Source organism: Hylobates moloch, unplaced genomic scaffold (genome assembly GCF_009828535.3).
Source record: "Hylobates moloch isolate HMO894 unplaced genomic scaffold, HMol_V3 SCAFFOLD_3, whole genome shotgun sequence".
Classification (NCBI taxonomy): Eukaryota; Metazoa; Chordata; class Mammalia; order Primates; family Hylobatidae; genus Hylobates; species Hylobates moloch.
Genome location: NW_026652278.1, coordinates 41129040 through 41152942, shown reverse-complemented (window position 1 = coordinate 41152942; position 23903 = coordinate 41129040). Strand labels below are relative to the sequence as shown.

At 42.4% G+C, this 23903-nt stretch overlaps 1 protein-coding gene across 6 annotated transcripts in view; it reads right to left on the bottom strand.

Annotated features, from left to right (window-relative positions):
• Positions 1-23903, bottom strand: part of IDE (insulin degrading enzyme) — a 121013-nt gene that overhangs the window by 85287 nt on the left and 11823 nt on the right. For all 6 annotated transcript variants that reach the window (XM_032136691.2, XM_032136698.2, XM_032136705.2 and 3 more), the window contains one exon: positions 405-589. In XM_032136691.2, coding sequence (XP_031992582.1) covers positions 405-589 — 185 coding nt within the window. The remainder of the gene's footprint in view (positions 1-404; positions 590-23903) is intronic.

Below are 23903 nucleotides of genomic sequence, written 5' to 3'. Positions count from 1 at the left end.
GCAGAGGTTGCAGTGAGCCGAGACTGCGCCACCGCACTCCAACTTGGCGATAGAGTAAACTCTGTCTCAAAAAAAAAAAGAAAAAGAAAAAGAAAAAGGAATATTATATTGAATGATGTACCAAGGTAAAAAAAAAAAATCCTAACTGTTACTGTAAAGAATGGCAATGAATTTTTGCTGCTAGGTCACCATAGGTGGGAACCTAACAAGATGTCCTTAGAAAATGTAAGATTATTTGACTGAGACAATGCAGTTTACCAATAGCTTTATGACGGTTCTGGTATAAAATAAGGTACATGGAACCGGTAACTATTGAGTATTTAAACACGTATGGAAAGTTCTAATAAATGTCAACATTAGGTCAATGAAACAAAACAAAGCTAATTCACAATTTTCAATTGTACCTATGTGAACATCAAGTGCTGCTGATGACTTATCCGTGGTGGGATCACTGATAAGAAGTACTTTGATACCATTGGCCAGCTCTAGCCCTCGATATTCTCGCTTGTCTTCAGGAGACTTGGTAATGTGATTTCCTATTCTCTTGATGGCTGGATTATTCATTTTGCTGTAAGTCTTTTTTTGGAAACTGAAAAGAAAGAGATTTTTAATTGTTGATTTGTGACTTTATCTTTAAGGACAAACAATAACATCAAGTAAACCCATAGAATACATCATCAGATTTTTTTAAATGCTGGAGGAAACCTTTTATAGCCACTCTACAGGGTGCAGTAATTCCTTTCCTCCCTCTTACCCCTCATTCTTTCTGAGAAATGCTAACAAAATTGTTTTCATGGAGCCATATTTGTATCTGAAAGAGCACGTGGATAGGGATTTGAGACAGGGTGGGTTAGACCATGCGTTGGTCTGTATGCAGAACTAGAACAGTTTTTTTGCTGGTTTTTTTTTTTTTTGAGACAGGGTCTCAGTTTATCACCCAGGCTTGTATGCAGTAGCATGATTTTGGCTCACTGCAGGCCTCAACCTCCTGGGCTCAAGTGGACCTCATCCTCCTGCCTCAGTCTCCCCAAGCAGCTGGGGCCACAGGCACTCACCACCACACCCAGTTAATTTTTTGTATTTTTTGTAGAGATGGGGTTTCAATTTGTTACTCATGCTGGTCTTGAACTCCTGAGCTCAAGCCACCTGTCCACCTCAGCCTCCCAATGTGCTAGGATTACAAGTGTGAGCCACTACACCCGGCCTAGAATAGAGTTTTATTTCACACTATTTCAGAGGTATCTGCTAGAATAAGTGAGGTGAGATGTTGTGTAAAAATTATTACTGGGTTAGCCCAAACACTGCTCAAACTGATGATACTGAAAGACAGGGTAGATCTGAAACTCGCAGGTCTGATATACACATGCTCAGAACATAGGGAACAACCCCCGTAGGGAACAACCCCCAATGAGGAACAATCCTGTAAAGTTCTAATATAAAATAAGAGACCTGTGCTGTCCTGACGGTAGCAATAACAAGGACATAAAACAAACAAAAAGTTGGAAGGACCCGAAGTAATTTTTGTAATCTGCTGAAGAGCTGAATGCCAGAGCAGGAAAAGTCTGGCAATCTTAAGAGAGATGTCAGAAAAATTCTCTTACAAAGGGCTTCCTCTGACAGTCTTCTTTCTTCTCTAGAAAGGCTAGATTACAGTGATGGGAAAGGACTATCAGTCCACAGAATCCTGTAGGGATGTTGGTTGGAATTAGTGCAGTGAAGGGACTTTCCAGAGTCTGGGGTACGCATGTTTTTTGAGATTAGGGTAGATGTAACTTTTGTCTATACTGGAGATTGCTTAATAGACCAAAAAAAAAATTGAAACTGCTACTACTGGCAGGTTAATATACTGCCAGTATATAATTAAGTAAAGCCAAAAACATATCTGAAACTACAGAGGAAAAATAACCCTCTATGAGCACATTTGCTTCTTACCTACAAGACAAACTAAACAGATATGACTGTTCCTTAAAGACTGACAGCTAGATTTAAAGGTAAGTAAGAGGGGGAAGAAATAGGCATACAATTATTTTAGATAAATTTTTTCTGTGTTAAAATCTCTAGAGATTGAGAGAGGAAAAAAAATCTAGTTTGCTTTCACCATCATATTTTCCTCTCTGAAATCACCTATAACTATTCTTCTACTCTGCATAACAACTGATAAACCAAAGGGGTTTGTTGCTACTAAGACTGTCCCCTAGATCCCCTAGATCTTTTTTTTTTCTCTCGCCCTCTCTTACAGTGCTGATAGATCTTCTTTAGAGGGGAGAAGATACGGAATTTTAAAGATCAACATATCATACTAAATGTATAATACTGGTTTTAAAAATCACATAGTACTTTACAACAGACAGTGCTAATCATCTTCTCCTATTTATAGTAAAAATCATTTCTTGAAAAACAAAGCATAAAACATAATACTAACATATTGGGGCTATGTTAGTAGGTCACTGTTGGAAAATTCAAAAGCAACTTGAAACTAAAAAGCCGCCAGGCGCGGTGGCTCACGCCTGTAATCCCAGCACTTTGGGAGGCCGAGGCGGGCGGATCACGAGGTCAGGAGATCGAGACCATCCTGGCTAACACAGTGAAACCCCGTCTCTACTAAAAAATACAAAAAATGAGCCGGGCGAGGTGGCGGGCGCCTGTAGTCCCAGCTACTCTGGAGGCTGAGGCAGGAAAATGGCGTGAACCCCGGGGGGGCGGAGCCCCATGATCCAGCCGGGACACCAAGATCTGTTCAAAAAAAAAAAAAAAAAAAGAAATAAAAGCCTTTTAACAATTTTTTTGCCTGTAATCCCAGCACTTTGGGAGGCTGAGATGGGCGGATCACAAGGTCAGGAGATCAAGATCGTCCTGGCCAACATGGTGAAACCCTGTCTCTACTAAAAATACAAAAATTAGATGGGCGTGGTGGCGTGCACCTGTAGTCCCAGCTACTTGGGAGGCTGAGGCAAGAGAATCGCTTCAACCCAGGAGACAGAGGTTGCAGTGAGTTGAGGTCAACCCACTGCACTCCAGCCTGGTGAAAGAGTGAGACCCCATCTCAAAGAAAAAAAAAAAGATTATTTTCTTTCTCATTAGCCATAAGCCACTAAAATTCAATGTCAAAGAACGATGAAAATATCTGAGTGCAAAGTCTAAAAAATAGTGTTTGCAGTAAAATAGTAATAATTCTCTGGGTGACAGGAAATGGTCTATTTCAGACTCCAAAGAGGGGTACAAGGAACCTCAGATAACAGTCCTAGGCCAGGCACAGTGACTCACGCCTGTAATCCTAGCACTTCGGGAGACCGAGGCGGGCAGATCACCTGAGGTCAGGAGTTCGAGACTAGCCTGGTCAATATGGTGAAACCTCATCTTTACTAAAAATACAAGAAATTAGCTGGACATGGTGGCAGATGCCTGTAATCCCAGCTATTTGGGAGACTGAGGCAGGAGAATCGCTTGAACCCGGGAGGCAGAGGCTGCAGTGAGCCGAGATCATGCCACTGTACTCCAGCCTGGGCGCAACAGAGCGAGACTCTGTCTCAAAAGAAAAAACAAAACAAAACAGTTCTGGTTAAGACATTTGGCAAAGGACAATCTGTTTAGACTGCAGCAAATGCCTTCAGTGTGTACATAGTTTGTTTCAAAAACATTAATTTGAGTTCAATATAAATTAAACTATTTTTAAAAATGAGTCCAACTTAGCAGCAACCTAACACTAAATAAGCCACAAGGCAGCCTCCATTAAGACTCCCAGCAAGAAGGGCAGTGTTAAAACGGCAGTGTTAATAAGAATCTCCATGTGTAGCAAAGAGAATGCCTGAACTTACCCCAGGCAAGAATCTACTCCAGGGAGAAAAGGGGTTGGTCTTCTAGTGATAGTTATATTCAGTTTCCTCTGTGGTGCTTGACCTAGTGAGTTTGACTTAGGTAACCAAGAATTACAAATGATTAAAATGTAATAATGATGATGATGATGATGGTCTAAAACTTCTGTCCAAACCACAACTGTGTAGAGGGGAGATGAAATATAGCTCACTTTGGAAGTATAAATTATCTTTCTATGTGGGAGGTTAAAAACTCTATATAAAGATAACCACCTCAACTATAAGCTACACTCTGTACTTTTTTTCAGGGTTTCAACTTCCCTTAGCTGGATTTTAATTTTTTTAGATAAAAAAAATTTAAATTGTAAAACAGAGTAGGATGTAGGTAGACAGAACAGTTCCAGCCCAGTAAGAACTATTTACAAATGATCAGAATCCATCACAGCCATGGATATAACTTATTTGGATGCTGAAGTTGTGCTGGATTAATATTCCTGATATGGTTGAGAAGAGATGGATTTATTCTACAAGTCACACATAAAAATTAGTCCAACTACTTTTGTACAAAGGATCAAGAAAAGCTAAAAATTTCCAAGGTGGCAATTCCCTAATCAAATATCATGACTTCTTGAGGAAGTAAAACCCAAAAGAAATGGCAACATTTTCAAACAAAACCTATTCCCGGCAATCCTATTCAATACAAAGTCTGGGTTTACCTATAGCATATCTATAAACACTTCCTACAACGATTTGATTCTCACCTTCTGGAGAATGAAGACAATGACTGGGAACTCTTCCTCCTCTGATGATGAATTCATCAACAGCTTGCCTGTCTCTGTATTTATACTCATAAGATCACCTGTCTATCTACTTCAGCTCATTAGCATAAAGCCTTCAAGAGTAATTTTATTTACAGCAAATGTTCTCCAATAGGCAAGCATACTAACAATTTAGATGACAAGCTAGTGTTAAATGCTTTCCCAGACATTTATATTTTTAACTTGTTAAAGTTAAAATTTTAGGAGCAATAAAATTACTTTCAATTCTAGGGACATTGTCATACACTGGAAACTTCATAAGGCACACAGAATTGTCTTTTCAGCACTCTGATAAACTGGAGAGATATTTAGTAATTACAACACATATTTTGTCATTTTGTTCAGAATTTAAAACAATGACTATAATCACAGAAGATAAAAGCTGGAAGAGCCACTAGATGTTATCTAGTCCTTTGTAGTTCATGGACTGGTTACACTGACTTCTCCTGGGAGCTTGTTAAAAATGCACAATATCAGAACCCACCAGAGACCTGCTGAGCCATAATCTGTATTTTAACAAGATCCCCAGATGGGCTAGATCCCCTCATCTTACGTACAAGGAAACTGAACCTCAAGGAGTTTAATAAATCAGTTGCCCAAGGTCATACAACAAGAAGTTATAATCAAACTCAGTCTTAACTCCCAGTCCTGTGTCCAGCCTCCCCTTCATATCCAAACGAACACTTAAGGAAGTCTATCAAGGTCCAGGCATCACACTATACAAATGGTTACAAAGATGAGTACACCAGAGCCCTTGTTTTGAAGGAACCTAGACTAGTGACGAAGTCAGATATAAAAACAGGTCATTATCTTTTTTTTCTATTTTTTAAGACAGGGCTTCACTCTGTCACCCAGGCACAATCTTGGTTCACTATAGCCTCAACATCCCGGGCTCATGTGATCCTCCCACCTCAGCCTCCCCAGTAGCTGGGACTATAGGCACTCACCACTGTACCCAGCTAACTTTTTGTTTTGTTTTATAGACAGGGTTTCACCATGCTGGCCAGACCAGTCCCGAACTCCTGGCTTCAAGCAATCCACCCGCCTTGGCCTCCCAAATTTCTGGGACTACAGGCATGAGCCACCATGCCTGGTATCTAGGTAATTTTTTTGTAGAGATAGGGTTTTGCCATGTTGTCCGGGCTGGTCTTTCAAACTCCTGGGCTCAAGAGACTGCTGCCTTGGCCTCCTAAAGTGCTGGGATTACAGGCATGAGACACTACACCCAGCCCAGGTCATTATCTTTTAAGTGTGGTGACAAAATTGTCCCCAGGGCACTATGGGAGTGACCCTGTTTAGGAGAGTAGAAGCACATCAAATAAAAGGCATGGGGACAATCAATCAAAGTAGAAGGGAATTCGTGAGTGAAGCCTGACAATGAGGAAAAAGCATGAGGAGTATAGTGGAAAAACAAGAAGCGTGGTCTGCTAATGAACTACAACAGGAACTCCAAGTCAAGATCATGGACTAAGACATGTAAAGGCCTAAATTTCAGGTTTGCAAAAACAAATCCCCAAATATAAGGTCATTTCCAAATTCCACACCAAGAGTAAATCTTACTCTGCAAAGAATCTTTTATTCAGGTGACCTTTCAGTCTTTCTCATCTCTCTTTAAAGTGTTTCACAATCAATATAGTAGCAGATTGGGAAATTTTACTTTGCTTTTTGCTTCCTACTCACCTCCATTGGTCTCTCACAAATTTAAAGTCAGACCTGATTTAGAAATAATGATCTATAAACCTGAACAGGTGAGTGATCACATTAATAGTGAATTACAAACCAAAACCTCCCTTCTGTGGAATCCATCCACCCACTCCCAAAACCATAGGTGGAAGTCAAGGCCTATAGCACTCATGCATGTGGAAGAGGAGCCCAGAGAGAAAAGGCATGGAATCAAAACCACACCATATAACATTCCTATTTCCTTGCAGAAGGTAGAGGTAAATAAGCAGAGGATGACAAGATAGCGGTGGTATGAACCCTAGGATGCCTCAACATATTAATGCTTAAGACCATATACCCCAAGTACTATTAATATTACATGAACTAAAAAATAACAACATGTCTTAGGGAACCACCTACCCAAAGCTCTTCAGTTATAGGAACAGGTAAACCTAACTTCATACACCAGCTAGATCATAAAGTTGGGTACAAAATAAAATCCTGTCAGTTAAATCTTATTCACCCTTGATGTTTTGCCTTTGTGCCAGGCAGAATATCAGCTATCGTTAACTCTTCTGTCCTGGCCCTCTGGAAAGGAGTTTATGATCAACAAATAAACCCTTAAATGAAGTAGGGTGGTTGCAATTTAAAGAAATTCTAAAGCAGTATCATTCTAGAGAGAAGTGCTTTTGCAAATGTTGTTTTAGTTTGATGTATGCCTATCAATGGTTGTTCATTCCAAAAGTGACAAGCTTAACACAGAACACTTTATAGAAACGTTATAAAGTTTAAGCAAATGAACAAAACCTCTGTTTTAGACCTTGTGCCACAGAGGTAACTGTCAGGCCTCTGAGCCCAAGGCACGCCATTGCATCCCGTGACTTGCACGTATACATCCAGATGGCCTGAAGTAACTGAAGATCCACAAAAGAAGTAAAAATAGCCTTAACTGATGACATTCCACCACTGTGATTTGTTCCTGCCCCACCCTAACTGATCAATGTACTTTGTAATCTCCCCCACCCTTAAGAAGGTTCTTTGTAATTCTCCCTATCCTTGAGAATGTACTTTGAGAGATCCACCCCTGCCCCCAAAACATTGCTCCTAACTCCACCGCCTATCCCAAAACCTATAAGAACTAATGATAATCTACCACCTTTTGCTGACTCTCTTTTCGGACTCAGCCCGCCTGCACCCAGGTGAAATAAACAGCCATGATGCTCACACAAAGCCTATTTGGTGGTCTCTTCACACGGACAAGCATGAAATTTGGTGCCATGACTCGGATCAGGGGACCTCCCTTGGGAGATCAATCCCCTGTCCTCCTGTTCTTTGCTCTGTGAGAAAGATCCACCTACAACCTCAGGTCCTCAGACCGACCAGCCCAAGGAACATCTCACCAATTTTAAATCCGGTAAGCGCCTCTTCTTACTCTCTTCTCCAACCTCTCTCACTATCCCTCAACCACTTTCTCCTTTCCACTCTTCAATCTCTCCCTTCTCTTAATTTCAATTCCTTTCATTTTCTGGTAGAGACAAAGGAGACACGTTTTATCTGTGGACCCAAAACTCCGGCGCCAGTCACGGACTAGGGAAGGCAGCCTTCCCTTGGTGTTTAATCATTGCAGGGATGCCTCCCTGATTATTCACCCAGGTTTCAGAGGTGTCAGACCATGCAGGGATGCCTGCTTTGGTCCTTCACCCTTAGCGGCAAGTCCTGCTTTTCTGGGGGAGGGGCAAGTACCCCTCAACCCCTTCTCCTTCACCCTTAGCAGAAGTCCTGCTTTTCGGAGGGGCAAGTACCCCTCAACCCCTTCTCCTTCATCCTCAGCAGCAAGTCCTGCTTTTCTAGGGGAGGGGCAAGTACCCCTCAACCCCTTCTCTCCATGTCTCTACCCCTTCTCTGGGGAAGGGGCAAGTACACCTCGTATCTCTGCGCTCTCTTCTCTCTGGGTTTGCCTCCTTCACTATGGGCAAAGTTCCACCCTCCATTCCTTCTTCTTCTCTCTTAGCCTGAGTTCTCAAGAACTTAAAACCTCTTCAACTCACACCTGACCTAAAATCTAAACGCCTTATTTTCTTCTGCAACACCGCTTGGCCCCAATACAAACTTGACAATGGCTCTAAATGGCCAGAAAACAGCACTTTCGATTTCTCCATCCTACAAGACCTAAATAATTTTTGTCGAAAAATGGGCAAATGGTCTGAGGTGCCTTACGTCCAGGCATTTTTCACACTTTGTTCCCTCCCTAATCTCTGTTCCCAATGCGATTCCTCCCAGATCCTCCTTTCCCTCCTGCCTGTCCCCTCAGTCCCAACCCCAAGTGTTGCTGACTCTTTCCAGTCTTCCTTTTCTACAGATCCATCTGACCTTTCCCCTCCTCCCCAGGCTGCTCGTCGCCAGGCCGAGCTAAGTCCCAATTCTTCCTCAGCCTCCACTCCTCCACCCTATAATCCTTCTATCACCTCCCCTCCTCACACCCGGTCCGGTTTACAGTTTAGTTCCACGACTAGCTCTTCCCCACCTGCCCAACAATTTTCTCTTAGAGAGGTGGCTGGAGCTGAAGGCATAGTCAGGGTACATGTACCTTTTTCTCTATCAGACCTCTCTCAGATTAGTCAACATTTAGGCTCTTTCTCATCAGATCCCACTAAATATATACAGGAATTCCAATATCTGTCTTACAATTTAACCTGGAGTGACTTAAATGTCATCCTGACTTCTACCCTTTCCCCGGATGAACGGGAAAGAGTTTTTTCTCTAGCCCAATCTCACGCTGATAACTGCTGGCTTCACGAGCCAGACCTCCAGGAAGGCATTAGAGCAGTTCCCCGAGAGGATCCCCAATGGAACTACCAGGCAAATTCCCCAGGTATAGCTAGGCGAGATTACATGATTTTCCTGCCTAGTTGAAGGGCTTAAAAAGGCAGCTTACAAAACTGTTAATTATGACAAACTTAAAGAAACTACTCAAGGTAAAGAGGAAAACCCAGCCCAGTTCATGGCCTGCTTAGCAGCTACCCTTAGACACTATACCGCCCTTGACCCAGAAGGGCCAGAAGGCCGCCTTATTCTTAACATGCATTTTATCACCCAATCCACTCCTGACATTAGGAAAAAACTTCAAAAATTAGAATCTGGCCCTCAAACCCCACAACAGGAATTAATCAACCTCGCCTTCAAGGTATACAATAATAGAGAGGAAGCAGCCAGACGGCAATGCATTTCTGAGTTACAATTACTTGCCTCTGTTGTGAGACAAAACCCAGCCACACCTCCAGCATACGAGAACTTCAAAATGCCTAAGCCGAGGCAGTCAAGCATTCCTACAAGACTTCCTCCATCAGGATCTTGCTTCAAGTGCCAGAAATCTGGCCACTGGGCCAAGGAATGCCCGCAGCCCGGAATTCCTCCTAAGCCGTGTCCCATCTGTGTGGGACCCCACTGGAAATCGGACTGTTCAACTCACCTGGCAGCCACTCCCAGAGCCCCTGGAACTCTGGCCCAAGGCTCTCTGACTGACTCCTTCCCAGTTCTTCTCGGCTTAGTGGCTGAAGACTGACACTGCCCGATCGCCTCGGAAGCCCCCTAAACCATCATGGACGCCGAGCTTCAGGTAACTCTCACAGTGGAAGGTAAGCCCGTCCCCTTCTTAATCAATATGGAGGCTACCCACTCCACATTACCTTCTTTTCAAGGGCCTATTTCCCTTGCCTCCGTAACTGTTGTGGGTATTGATGGCGAGGCTTCTAAATGTCTTAAAACTCCCCAACTCTGGTGCCAACTTAGACAATACTCTTTTAAGCACTCCTTTTTAGTTATCCCCACCTACCCAGTTCCCTTATTAGGCCAAGACACTTTATCTGCTTCCCTGACTATTCCTGGACTACAGCCGCGTCTCATTGCCGCCCTTCTCCCCAACCCAAAGCCTCCTTTGTGTCCTCCTCTTGTATCCCCCTACCTTAACCCACAAGTATAAGATACCTCTACTCCCTCTTTGGTGACCGATCATACACCCCTTACCATCTCATTAAAACCTAATCACCCTTACCCCGCTCAATGCCAATATCCCATCCCACAGCATGCTTTGAAAGGATTAAAGCCTGTTATCACTCGCCTGCTACAGCATGGGCTTCTAAAACCTATAAACTCTCCTTACAATTCCCCCATTTTACCTGTCCTAAAACCAGACAAGGCTTACAAGTTAGTTCAGAATCTGCACCTTATCAACCAAATTGTTTTGCCTATCCATCCCATGGTGCCAAACCCATATACTCTCCTATCCTCAATACCTCCCTCTACTACCCATTATTCTGTTCTGGATCTCAAACATGCTTTCTTTACTATTTCTTTGCACCCTTCATCCCAGCCTCTCTTTGCTTTCACTTAGACTGACCCTGACACCCATTAGGCTCAGCAAATTACCTGGGCTGTACTGCCGCAAGGCTTCACAGACAGCCCCCATTACTTCAGTCAAGCCCAAATTTCATCCTCATCTGTTACCTATCTCGGCATAATTCTCATAAAAACACAGGTGCTCTCCCTGCTGATCGTATCCAATTAATCTCCCAAACCTCAATCCCTTACAAAACAACAACTCCTTTCCTTCCTAGGCATGGTTAGTGCAGTCAGAATTCTTACACAAGAGCCAGGACTGCACCCTGTAGCCTTTCTGTCCAAACAACTTGACCTTACTGTTTTAGCCTAGCCCTCATGTCTGCGTGCAGTGGCTGCCGCTGCTTTAATACTTTTAGAGGCCCTAAAAATCACAAACTATGCTCAATTCACTCTCTACATTTCTCATAACTTCCAAAATCTATTTTCTTCCTCATACCTGATGCATATACTTTCTGCTCCCTGGCTCCTTCAGCTGTACTCACTCTTTGTTAAGTCCCACAATTACCATTGTTCCTGGCCCAGACTTCAATCTGGCCTCCCACATTATTCCTGATACCACACCTGACCCTCATGACTGTATCTCTCTGATCCACCTGACATTCACCCCATTTCCCCACATTTCCTTCTTTCCTGTTCCTCACCCTGATCACACTTAATTTATTGATGGCAGTTCCACCAGGCCTAATCGCCACACACCAGCAAAGGCAGGCTATGCTATAGTACAAGCCACTAGCCCGCCTGTTAGAACCTCTCATTTCCTTTCCATCGTGGAAATCTATCCTCAAGGAAATAACTTCTCAGTGTTTCATCTGCTATTCTACTACTCCTCAGGGATTATTCAGGCCCCCTCCCTTCCCTACACATCGAGCTTGAAGATTTGCCACCACCCAGGAGTGGCAAATTAGCTTTACTCAACATGCCCCGAGTCAGATAACTAAAATACCTCTTAGTCTAAGTCGACATTTTCACTAAATAGGTACAGGCCTTTCCTATAGGGTCTGAGATGGCCATCGCAGTCGTTGCTTCCCTTCTGTGGGACATAATTCCTCAGTTTAGCCTTCCCACCTCTATACAGTCTAATAACAGACCAGCCTTTATTAGTAAAATCAGCCAAGCAGTTTTTCAGGCTCTTAGTATTCAGTGAAACCTTTATATCCCTTATGGTCCTCCGTCTTCAGGAAAAGTAGAACGGACTAAAGGTCTTTTTAAAACACACCTCACAAGCTCAGCCACCAACTTAAAAAGGACTGGACAACACTTTTACCACTTTCGCTTCTCAGAATTCAGGCCTGTCCTCGGAATGCTACAAGGTACAGCCCATTTGAGCTCCTTTTTATTAGGCCCCAGTCTCATTCCAGACACCGGACCAACTTAGACTGTGCCCGAAAAAAACTTGTCATCCCTACTATTTTCTGTCTAGTCATACTCCTATTCTCCGTTCTCAATTACTCATACATGCCCTGCTCTTCTTTACACTGCCTGTTTACACTGTTTCTCCAAGCCATCACAGCTGATAACTCCTCATGCTATCCCCAAACCGCCACTCTAAACTCTTGAAGTAAATAAATAATCTTTACTGACAGGACTATGCTGAATCTCCTTTAGCACTCTCTAATCAGATGTCCTAGGTCCTCCCAATCCTTAGACTTTTTATATCTGTTGTTCTCCTTCTCTTATTCCATTCAGTTTCTCAATTCATCCAAAACCGTATCCAGGCCATCACCAATCATTCTATATGACAAATGTTTCTTCTTACATCTCCACAATATCACCCCCTACCACAAGACCTCCCTTCAGCTTAATCTCTCCCACTCTAGGTTCCCACGCCGCCCCTAACCCCGCTTGAAGCAGCCCTGAGAAACATCGCCCATTCTCTCCCCATACCACCCCCCAAAATTTTCTCCGCCCCAGGACTTCAACACTATTTTGTTTTTTCTTATTAATATAAGAAGGCAGGAATGTCAGGCCTCTGAGCCCAAGCCAAGCCATCGCATCCCCTGTGACTTGCACGTATACATCCACATGGCCTGAAGTAACTGAAGATCCACAAAAGAAGTAAAAATAGCCTTAACTGATGACATTCCACCACTGTGATTTGTTCCTGCCCCACCCTAACTGATCAATGTACTTTGTAATCTCCCCCACCCTTAAGAAGGTTCTTTGTAATTCTCCCTATCCTTGAGAATGTACTTTGAGAGATCCACCCCTGCCCCCAAAACATTGCTCCTAACTCCACCGCCTATCCCAAAACCTATAAGAACTAATGATAATCCACCACCCTTTGCTGACTCTCTTTTCGGACTCAGCCCGCCTGCACCCAGGTGAAATAAACAGCCATGTTGCTCACACAAAGCCTGTTTGGTGGTCTCTTCACACGGACGAGCATGAAAGTAACTATAGAAAGTTTCTTACAGTTGTAGTTTGGGTACCAAGGGTGTTTCACAAATATCCTTCTTCCACATGGAGTTTTCAGAGCTATTAGGAAATGTTAAGATATAGGCCAGGTGTGGTGGCTCACGCCTGTAATCTCAACACTTTGGGAGGCCGAGATGGGTGGATCACCTGAGGTCAGGAGTTCGAGACCAGCCTGGCCAACATGGTGAAACCCTGTCTCTGAAAATACAAAAATTAGCCAAGCATGATGGTGAATGCCTGTAATCCCAGCTACTTGGGAGGCTGAGGCAGGAGACTCGCTTGAACCCAGGAGGCGGAGGTTGCAGTGAGCTGAGATCGCGCCACTGCACTCCAGCCTGGGTGACAGAGCGAGACTCCATCTCAAAAAAAAAAAAAGAATACCATTGTACAAATCTAATCCTAACAATCACTCTCATTTTTTTAAAGTGTCAAAGGCTTTAGAAACTGTTCATTTAATCTTTCCATTCTCCCTAAGTGGTGGGTCGTAACAGCTGCTCACAGTCATCCTCTTCAACTCCAAATGAGAAACAAAAGCTCAGTCAGTGCTTGCATACTAAAGTATAACCAAAAAGAAAAAAAAAAAAAGATAAGTGGTTAAGTGACTTGCCCAAGCACAAGCTGATTGTGGTAAAGCTGGAACTACAGAGAAAGAGGAAGCGTGGGAAGGGGAGGGACAGAAGGTGGTGCTGAAGGAAATCATACACTGGTTTATTCTCCACCTCCTGTTTATCACCCTCACAGTCCTTCCCTGACCCCATTCTTCTTCCCTTACAATCCCAAATAACAAAAGCCAGGAAACAAAAATTAAAGTAGGTCAAAATAAATGCTCCAAGGAAAGTTTTCAGTTTTTTACTCCTTCTTCTGCATATAAAACAGAGGTAGTAGGGGGAGTCTGGAATGCTTCTAATCTACCAAAGGAGTCCCTTAGCTAAGAACCATAATACATGGCAGGATTAAATGTATAACAGGTTTAAAGCGAGAGAGTATATGTACAGAACTGACTTATGCATGAAAGGAAACATAAAAATAAGTACTACAGTAGACATGAATGGGTTTAAGTATACTATTTTTTAAAAGTATACATTAAACCATATGATCAGAAAAAAAGGGAAGAAAATAATAATCATCTTGGTAGGTGCAGAAAAGTACTTAAATTCAACAACCATTCACATATTTTTTTAAAGTCAGCAAACTGGAATTAAATTTCTCCAATTTAAAAAGAATATCACAGAAACTATGGTAATTCTCATACTCAATGGTATACTCAATAGTTTACATTACAATTAAGGTAAACAATCTCCCGCCCTCCCCCACCAACACGATGCCACTAACACTTCTTCTATTTCAACATTGTATTGGTAGTTCTAACCAGTCCAAATAAACCAAGAAAAAGAAACAAAACACATAGAGATGGGAAAGGAAAGAGGAAAAAAATTAACATGATTCTCAAGCAATGATTATGTATATAGAAAATCCCAAGAATCTACTGACAACTTCCACTTCTGGGTAGGATATAGCAGCTCATGGCAAACTAATTCAGCTTCAACAACTAGAAAAGGCCATGATAAATCACAAAAATCACGTTTGCAAAGATGTTGGAAAGTTGTGCAAGCAACAAGGATTGGATAAACTAGTTCCAGAAAGGCGAGCAACCTCTGAGGTGAGCTGATAATCATCATTCATTCTCTTCTCTGGGAATATTTGCTAATTCTGAGCGCAGATTGAAGATCATGCTTGCCCTAAGCAAAGGGACTCTACTGGATGAAGAGATATCATTGAGGCTTCAGTGGTGGCATGAAGTTGGTGTGACAGATTAAAGTCCCAGGAGGTCCCAAATTTGCAACTAACTTTCCCAACAGAAGATTTTCTGAGCTACTACTACATATTTACCAGAATGGCTAAAAAGAAAAAGAGGGCAAATACCAAGTGTTAGAGAAGTTAACAAACTCTCACACACTGCTATAGACATGCAATTTGGTATGGGTACAACCATTTTCAAAAACTGGCACTATATACTAAAGCTCACACTATGACCTAACAATGCTAGTAACAGATAAATAACCCAAATGAATGCATTTATATGTTCATAGCAACACTATTCAAACTAGCCCAAACTAGAAATGATCAAATGATAATCAACAGTGAAATGATAAATTGTACATTCACACAATGGAAAGTATACAGCAATGAAAAGGAATAATATAGAACAAAGCACAATAAACATGAATCTCACTAATAAGGGTGACTGAAAGAGGCTAGACACAAAAGAGTAAATACTGTAACCTTCCATTTATATAAAGCAGAAGAGCAAGGAAAATCAAGCTATGCCTTCATTCCAGGATAGTCATTACCCTTGGGAGTGGGAGTAGTGACTGGATTTGGAAAGGAGAATGAAGGGGGCTTTGGGGTTCTAAGTCATGTGCTGGTTATACAGGTATGTTCTGTTTGTAAAAATGCATTAAGTTGAACACTGACATCTTTCAATAAAAAGTTCTTAAAAATAGAGCTTTTCAAAATATCATAAAACACAGTAAAATAAAAGGAAGGGGGAGATACATGAATTACTGATATTACAAATATCAACCACCAAAAATCATCCTGGAAATAGTACCACTTGAACACTGCAAAGTAGCTACCCATACCAAAGAGGTGCTAAACTAAGAAGGCTCACTAAGGAACAGTAGTACAATTAACATAATTAAACCTTCTCAGGTGTGTCTCGAGACAATTTTTTCAATTATTTCTAGCACCTGTTGATGCTACCTTGGCCCAAGAAACAGGCGGCCCATGTAAGTACAGCATCAGTTAACTAAGTTAATTCAGTATGCTAAATCTTTTAACTCAGGTCTTTACTCATTACATATTATTTGAAAACTAGCTTTTAGTAATTACTTTAGACTCTAGTTAAGATCTAAAAATAAAACTTGACACTTCCAGTAACTAATAAAGAACTAAGTATAACATAGATAAAAGCAAAATGATTAAACTTTGAATAAATTCTCCGCTCAACAATTTTCAATATTTATACCAAACAACTTCTAATTCAGGATTTGAATGAGAAAAATTATTTTTAAAACAAAAAAGAATACCATATAACATTAACATTTCTTCAGACTCAACTAATTTTACATATGGGCAACCTCGCATAAACGCTTCATGAACCCAGAACAGCAAGGGCAGCTTAAAGACACCTGTCATGGTTTTCTTCTTCTTTTTTTTAAGATAGAGTCTCACTCCCATCGCCCAGGCTGGAGTGAAGTGGCACTATCACGGCTCATGACTTCCTGGGCTCAGGTGATCCTCCCACCTCAGCCTCCTGCACAGCTGGGACTACAGGCATACGCCACCATGCCTGACTAATTTTTTGTATTTTTTTTTTTTTTAGTAGAGGCAGGGTTTTGCCATGTTTCCCAGGATGACTCGAACTCCTGGGCTCAAGCAATCTGCCCACTTCGGCCTCCCAAAGTGCTGGGATTACAGGCATAAGCCACTGCACCTGGCCTGGTTTCTAAAGATTCATTCAAATCACAGGCTGGGAAGAGTTATTGACCTGTAACTAATTCTCTCTAGACAACCCTCTAAAAAAAAGCAAACCATAAATATCTCTTATCAAAAATGGTTGGGATCAGATGTGTTTCAGATTTTCCTGGATTTTTAAATATTTGCATTACATTTACCAACACAGCATCCACTTTGAGCATCATGTTGGTGCTCAAAAAATTTAGAATTTTGGAGCATTTCTGATTCTGAATTTTGAATTTTTCAGATTCGGAATGCTCAACCTGTATTCTGTACAGACGGTTCAGTTCCACCCATATGTACAGAAGATAATCTGCCCAACTCAGAGAATGCTGCCTCAGGAAACTTGACCTGTACTTTGCCTTAGTATGATTCTTCACTGTCTGCACTGATCTACTGACCACTTCCAGCCTGTGTTCGGTAATTACATACCCTCACCTTTACCAGATGACCTCTCTGCTCCTGAGGTACTGGATACTACTGGACTATTCTGGTCAAACTAGACTTTCTGGCCTCATCTAGTTTGTTTTTTTTTTTAAAAACAGTTCTCCCTATGTTGCGCAGGCTGAACTTGAACACCCAGGCCCAAGTGATCCTCCCATCTCAGCCTCCCAAGTAGGATGGTGTGCCATGGTGCCCATCTTGGCCTCATCTAGTTTTGACAATCAAGAGTCAGATGAGGCCAGGAGCGATGGCTCACGCCTGTAATCCCAGCACTTTGGGAGGCCAAGGCAGGTGGATCACCCGAGGTCGGGAGTTCAAGACCAGCCTGACCAACATGGAGAAACCCCGTCTCTACTAAAAATACCAAAATTAGACAGGCGTGGTGGTGGACTCCTATAATCCCAGCTACTCGGGAGACTGAGGCAGGAGAATCGCTTGAATCCGGGAAGTGGAGGTTGCAGTGAACCAAGATCGTGCCACTGCACTCCAACCTGGGCAACAAGAGCAAAACTCCATCTCAAAAAAAAAAAAAAAGTCAGATGAAATATATACATGGCCCATTAAATTGACAGGGGCACCTATAGTTGCATCACACTCAGGCAATCTTCACAGAGTTTCTCCTGTAAAATATGTTTATATAAACTTCACCAAGGTATAGTTCCTGGTATACAGTAGTCATCCATGAATGGTAACTTGATTACTATAAAATCATCATCATTATCATGGTCGTAGTGGCTAAGGTGCAAATGGACCACCTCCATAACCACCATGTTATTACCAGCATTCTTAACACATACTTATGTGAATTCCAGATGTTATTTGTCATCTCTGGAGGTCAAAAACATTCATTAGGTAGGCTGATAATAGGATTATACTTTATAAGACTATTAGGAAACCAGGTAAATAATTATCCCTTTATAATTGCTATAGATGAGCCAGTGTTTATAGTAACTAGTTCTCAATGGGTGACTATTCCCACTCAGCAACCCCCGCTGAGGACATCTGGAAATGACTAGAGGCAATTTTTATTGTCACAACTGAAGGTGCTAATGGCATATAGTGAGTAGAGGCTAGGGATGCCACTAAGCGACCTACACTGTACAGGATATCTCCCACAAGAAAGAATTATTTGGCCCACACCTGTAATCCCAGCACTTTGGGAGGCTGAGGTGGGCAGATCACATGAGGCCAGGAGTTCGAAATCAGCCTGGCCAACATGTTGAAACACTGTCTCTACTAAAAATGCAAAAATTAGCTGGGCATGGTGGCACAAACCTGTAATCCCAGCTACTCGGGAGGCTGAAGCACAAGAATCACTTGAATTTGGGAGGCGGATGTTGTGTGAGCCAAGATTGGCCCACTGCACTCCAGCCTGGGCAACAGAGAGAGACTGTGTCTTTAAAAAAAAAAAAAAAAAAAAGATTTTGGCACAAAATATCAATTGCTAAGGATGAAAGACCTTAGTTTATAGTTCTGATTTTATTACCTCCAAAATAATGGATGAAAATCACTGCAACCAATTCTATCCACTTAAATCCAAGAGACAGCCTCATTAAAGTACAAAAAGCTTCTATAATTAAACTCCCATCTAGGTATCTATATATCTCTCAATCAATCAATCAAAATCTAAGCCACAAAAGATTTAAATGAAGATGGGGAAAAACTGATAATGAAAGAGAAAGAGAGAAGGAAACTTTACAGGAACCTTGTCCTAGAGTAAGGAATCTAGTACACAAGTGAAGGGGTTAAGCTTAGAAGAAAAGCCAGTATGTCAGAACAGATGCTTACTGAATACTCAGTCAGTATCTTGCAGCACATACACTTGTTTAGGGAATAAATCTATTATATATTATACATATATAAGATATTCAATAAACCCCTTATATAGATCCTACTAGTCCCATTCTTTACTGGATGGGGAAATTAAAGCTCAGAAAAGTTATTTGGTTGGAACCACATAGGTATAAAACAGAAGAGCTAGGATTCAAACCCAAGTCTTTAGACACAAAACGACCATGCTGTTAAACACTTCACCAAGTTAAAAGTTCATCTCAACACTTTGGGAGGCCGAGGCAGGCAGATCACCTGAGGTCAGGAGTTCAAGACCAGTCTGACCAACGTGTAGAAACCCCATCTCTACTAAAAATACAAAATTAGCCAGGCATGGTGGCGCATGCCTATAATCCCAGCTACTTGGGAGGCTGAGGCAGGAGAATGGCTTGAACCCGGGAGGCGGAGGTTGTGGTAAGCCGAGATTGAGGCACTGCACTCCAGCCTGGGCAACAAGAGCAAAGCTCCGTCTCAAAAGAAAAAACATTAAAAAAAGGAACTAGTTTGTTGGCTCACAACTGGGGCAATTTCCAAAATGATTTTTTAAATGGTTTGTCGGGTGAAAGATTCAAGCAGACAATGGAACAGAACGCACAGCCTAATTCTAGCACCTACTTTCCTCACTCAACTGCTAATCTAATGTGGTTTGGCCCAATGTTGCTGTCAATTTTAGGTTCCACTTTGTTTCTCTGTACACACAGGATAATAACTGCTGGAAGTTTAGAAACTTAGCAGCCTAGATTCTGACTTTCTTACCACCGATGCTATTCTATTTCTTTAGATATAAACTTTGTATTTTATTTTTTCTTTTTGTGGGTACATAGTAGGTATATAGATACAGACTTTAAGAAAAGTCACACCCAGCCGGGCACAGTGGCTCATGCCTGTAATCCTAGCACTTTGGGAGGCCGAGGCGGGTGGATCATGAGGTTAGGAGTTCGAGACCAGCCTGACCAACATGGTGAAATCCCGTCTCTACTAAAAATACAAAAATCAGCCGGGTGTAATGGTGTGCACCTGTAATCCCAGCTACTCAGGAGCCTGAGGTAGGAGAATCACTTGAACCCGGGAAGTGGAGGTGGCAGTGAGCCGAGATCGCGCCATTGCACTCCAGCATGGGCAACAAAGCGAGACTCTGTCTCAGAAAAAAAAAAAAAAGGCCGGGTGCGGTGGCTCACGCCTGTAATCCCAGCACTTTGGGAGGCCGAGGTGGGCGGATCACCTGAGGTCGGGAGTTTGAGACCAGCCTGACCAATATGGAGAAACCCTGTCTCTACTAAAAATACAAAATTAGCTGGGCATGGTGGTGCATGCCTGTAATCCCAGCTACTCGGGAGGCTGAGGCAGAAGAAGCACTTGAACCTGGGAGGTGGAAGTTGCAGTGAGCCAAGATCGTGCCATTGCACTCCAGTCTGGGCAACAAGAGTGAATTCCATCTCAAAAAAAAAAAAAAAAAAAATTCACTCCCTCCAACCCCCATCTAGCAACTAGCTAGCTGTCTACAACTTTGAAATTATACCCTGTTGTCATCCATCTAGAAATAATTACTTCTCCTCTCCCTAGTAATGTCACATTATTAGTCCACATTTATTAAACATTTACTATATGCTAGGGACATATACATTACATGCATTTTCTCACTGAATTCTTACTACACACCTATGAGGCAGATACTATTACGGTCCCCATTTTGCTGATGAGGAAACGGGCTTGAGAAAGGCAACTGGGAAACCCAGGCCACACATAGGCAAATGATGTACAAGATTCAAGTACAAGCATTGGTGCTCCAGAATCCCAGCAGCAATGCAAGCTAAAGAATGATTACCTCTATTCCCTTCAACCCCATTAAAATGGACTCATCCATAAAACTGTGACCAATCGATAAAGGTAATCCTCAAGTATTCAAGACTATTAGGTAAAAAAATGAACCCACTTTTTATTGCCACAGTAGGCAAAACTAGGCTCAATGTTGGTAGATACGAGGAGAGCAACTGATGCTTATGTAGACAATCTAACCTAGTCTTCACGGACTAGGCTGTGTCAGCAGCATCACACCACCAAGTAGAGACTACTTTATGATACAGGTTTCAAACTATTTTTTATTTTTTTTATTTTTTTTTTATTTTTTGAGACGGAGTCTCACTCTGTCACCCAGGCTGGAGCGCAGTGGCGTGATCTCGGCTCACTGCAAGTTCCGCCTCCCGGGTTCACGCCAATCTCCTGCCTCAGCCTCTCCGAGTAGCTGGGACTACAGGCGCCCACCACCATGCCCGGCTAATTTTTTGTATTTTTAGTAGAGACGGGGTTTCACCGTGGTCTCGATCTCCTGACCTCGTGATCCGCCCGCCTCGGCCTCCCAAAGTGCTGGGATTACAAGCGTGAGCCACTGCGCCCGGCCAAACTATTTTTTAAAAAAGAAATATGCTTTCTTCCACTGAAATCTTATGGAAATCTAATTCATAAAACGAAATGACTGGTCCAAGAAGGGAAGAGGAAATCAGTGATACCCTCCCCCTATCCAAATGAACAAAACAAAACAAAAAAACAAAAATTCTGGGCTCCATCAGTGTTGGTGATACTGACAAGGATTCCCAAAGCTCTGACAAGTATAGTTTAAAAATTAATGCAGAACCCCAATAAAAATACCAAAAAGCTGTTTTATGGAGATATATTGATGTTAAAGTTTATACGGAAAAACAAACACACAAGAATAAATAGCAAGGAAAGTCCGGGCACGGTGGCTCACACCTGAAATCCCAGCACTTTGGGAGACCAAGGCAGGTGAATCACCTGAGGTAGGGAGTTCGAGACCAACCTGGCTAACATGGTGAAACCTTGTCTCTACTAAAAATACAAAAATTAGCCGGGTGCAGTGGCAGGCACCTGTAGTCCCAGCTACCTGGGAGGCTGAGGCAGGAGAATCACTTGAATCCCGGAGGCAGAGGTTGCCACTGCACTCCAGCCTGGGTGACAGAGCAAGACTCCGGCTTGGAAAACAAACAAACAAAAAAGACAGAACAACAGAAAAGACTAGAAAGTACAGAATTAGACTGAAATACATATGGAAACTTAGCATTTAAGAAAAGTGGTGTTTCAATTCAGTGTAAAAGATGGACTTTTAATAGTGTCTGGACAATTGAGTTGCCATCAGGAAAAAGACAAAATCAGATCCACATCTAACATCATTCACAAAAATAAACTCCCAATAAATAAGAAAACAAAATGTAAAAAGTGAAACTATGTAAGTGATACGGTTTGGATCTGTGTCCCCACCAAATCTCAAGCTGAACTGTAAACCCCACTGTTGGAGCTGGGGCTTGGTGGGAGGTGACTGGATCATGGGGGCAGAGTTCTCATGAATGGGTTAGCAGCATCCTCTTGGTGCTGTTCTTGTGATAGTGAGTGAGTGAGATCTGGTTGTTTAAAAGTGTGTAGCACCTCCCTCCTCCTTGGTCCTGCTCCTGCCATGTAAGGGGTGCTTTCTTCCCCTTTGCCTTCCACTATGACTGAAAGTTTCCGAGGCCTCCCCAGAAACCAAGCAGATGCCAGCATGATGCTTCCTGTACAGCCTGCAGAACTGTGAGCCAATTAAACTTCCTTTCTTTATAAATTACCCAGTCTCAGGTATTTCTTTATAGCAATGCGAGAACTGACCAATACAGTAAGTATCGGATAAAAGATAGTTGAATTCCTCTTATTCTTCTTTTAACTTTGGTGTAGAAAAAAACTCCAGGGGCATGGATAAAAAAACTAAATATAAGAGCTAAAATCATAAAACCCTTAGAAGAAAACACAGGGCAAAGGCTTCATGACATGGGATTAAGCAATGATTTCCTGGATATGACACCAAAAACACAGGCAATAAAAGAAAAAAATAAACTGACTTGGTCAGGCATGGTGGCTCACGCCTGTAATCCCAGCACTTTGGGAGGCCAAGGCAGGCAGATCACCTGAGGTCAGGAGTTCAAGACCAGCCTGACCAACAGGGAGAAACCCCGTCTCCACTAAAAATACAAAATTAGCTGGGCATGGTGGTGCATACCTGCAATCCCAGCTACTCGAGAGGCTGAGGCAGGAAAATCTCTTGAACTTGGGAAGTAGAGGTTGCAGTGAGCCGAGATCACGCCATTGCACTCCAGCCTGGGCCATCTCAAAAACTAAATAAATAAGTAAATAAATAAATAAACTGACCTATATTAAAATAAAAAATTTCTGTGCAAAGGACACAGTGAAAAGGCAACCTGTGGAGTGGGAAAAAATATCTGATAAGGGGTTAATATCCAGAATATATTAAAATCTCCAACAAAACAACAAAATATTTATAAATGGACAAAGGTCTTGAAAAGCCACTTCTCCTTCTTTAAAAAAAAAAAAAAAAAGAAAAGCCACTTCTCCAAAGAAGATATACAGGCCGGGCGCGGTGGCTCACGCCTGTAATCCCAGCACTTTGGGAGGCTGAGGCGGGCAGATCACGAGGTCAGGAGATCGAGACCATCCTGGCTAACACAGTGAAACCCCGTCTCTACTAAAAATACAAAAAATTAGCCGGGCGTGGTGGTGGGCGCCTGTAGTCCCAGCTACTCGGGAGGCTGAGGCAGGAGAATGGCGTGAACCCGGGAGGCGGAGCTTGCAGTGAGCCGAGATTGCGCCACTGCACTCCAGCCTGGGCGACAGAGGGAGACTCCGTCTCAAAAAAAAAAAAGAAGATATACAAATGGCCAATAAGCATATAAAAAGATGCTCAACATCACTAATCATTAGAAAAGTACAAATCAAAACTAAAATGAAATACCACTTCATACCAATTAGGATAATTATTTTAAAAACACTGTGAATACAAAAAATTAGCCAGGTGTGGTGGTGGGAGCCTGCAGTCCCAGCCAATCTGAGGCTGAGACAGGAGAACGGCGTGAACCCGGGAGGCAGAGCTTGCAGTGAGCAGAGATAGCGCCACTGCACTCCAGCCTGGGTGACAGAGCGAGATTCCGTCTCAAAAAAAAAAAAT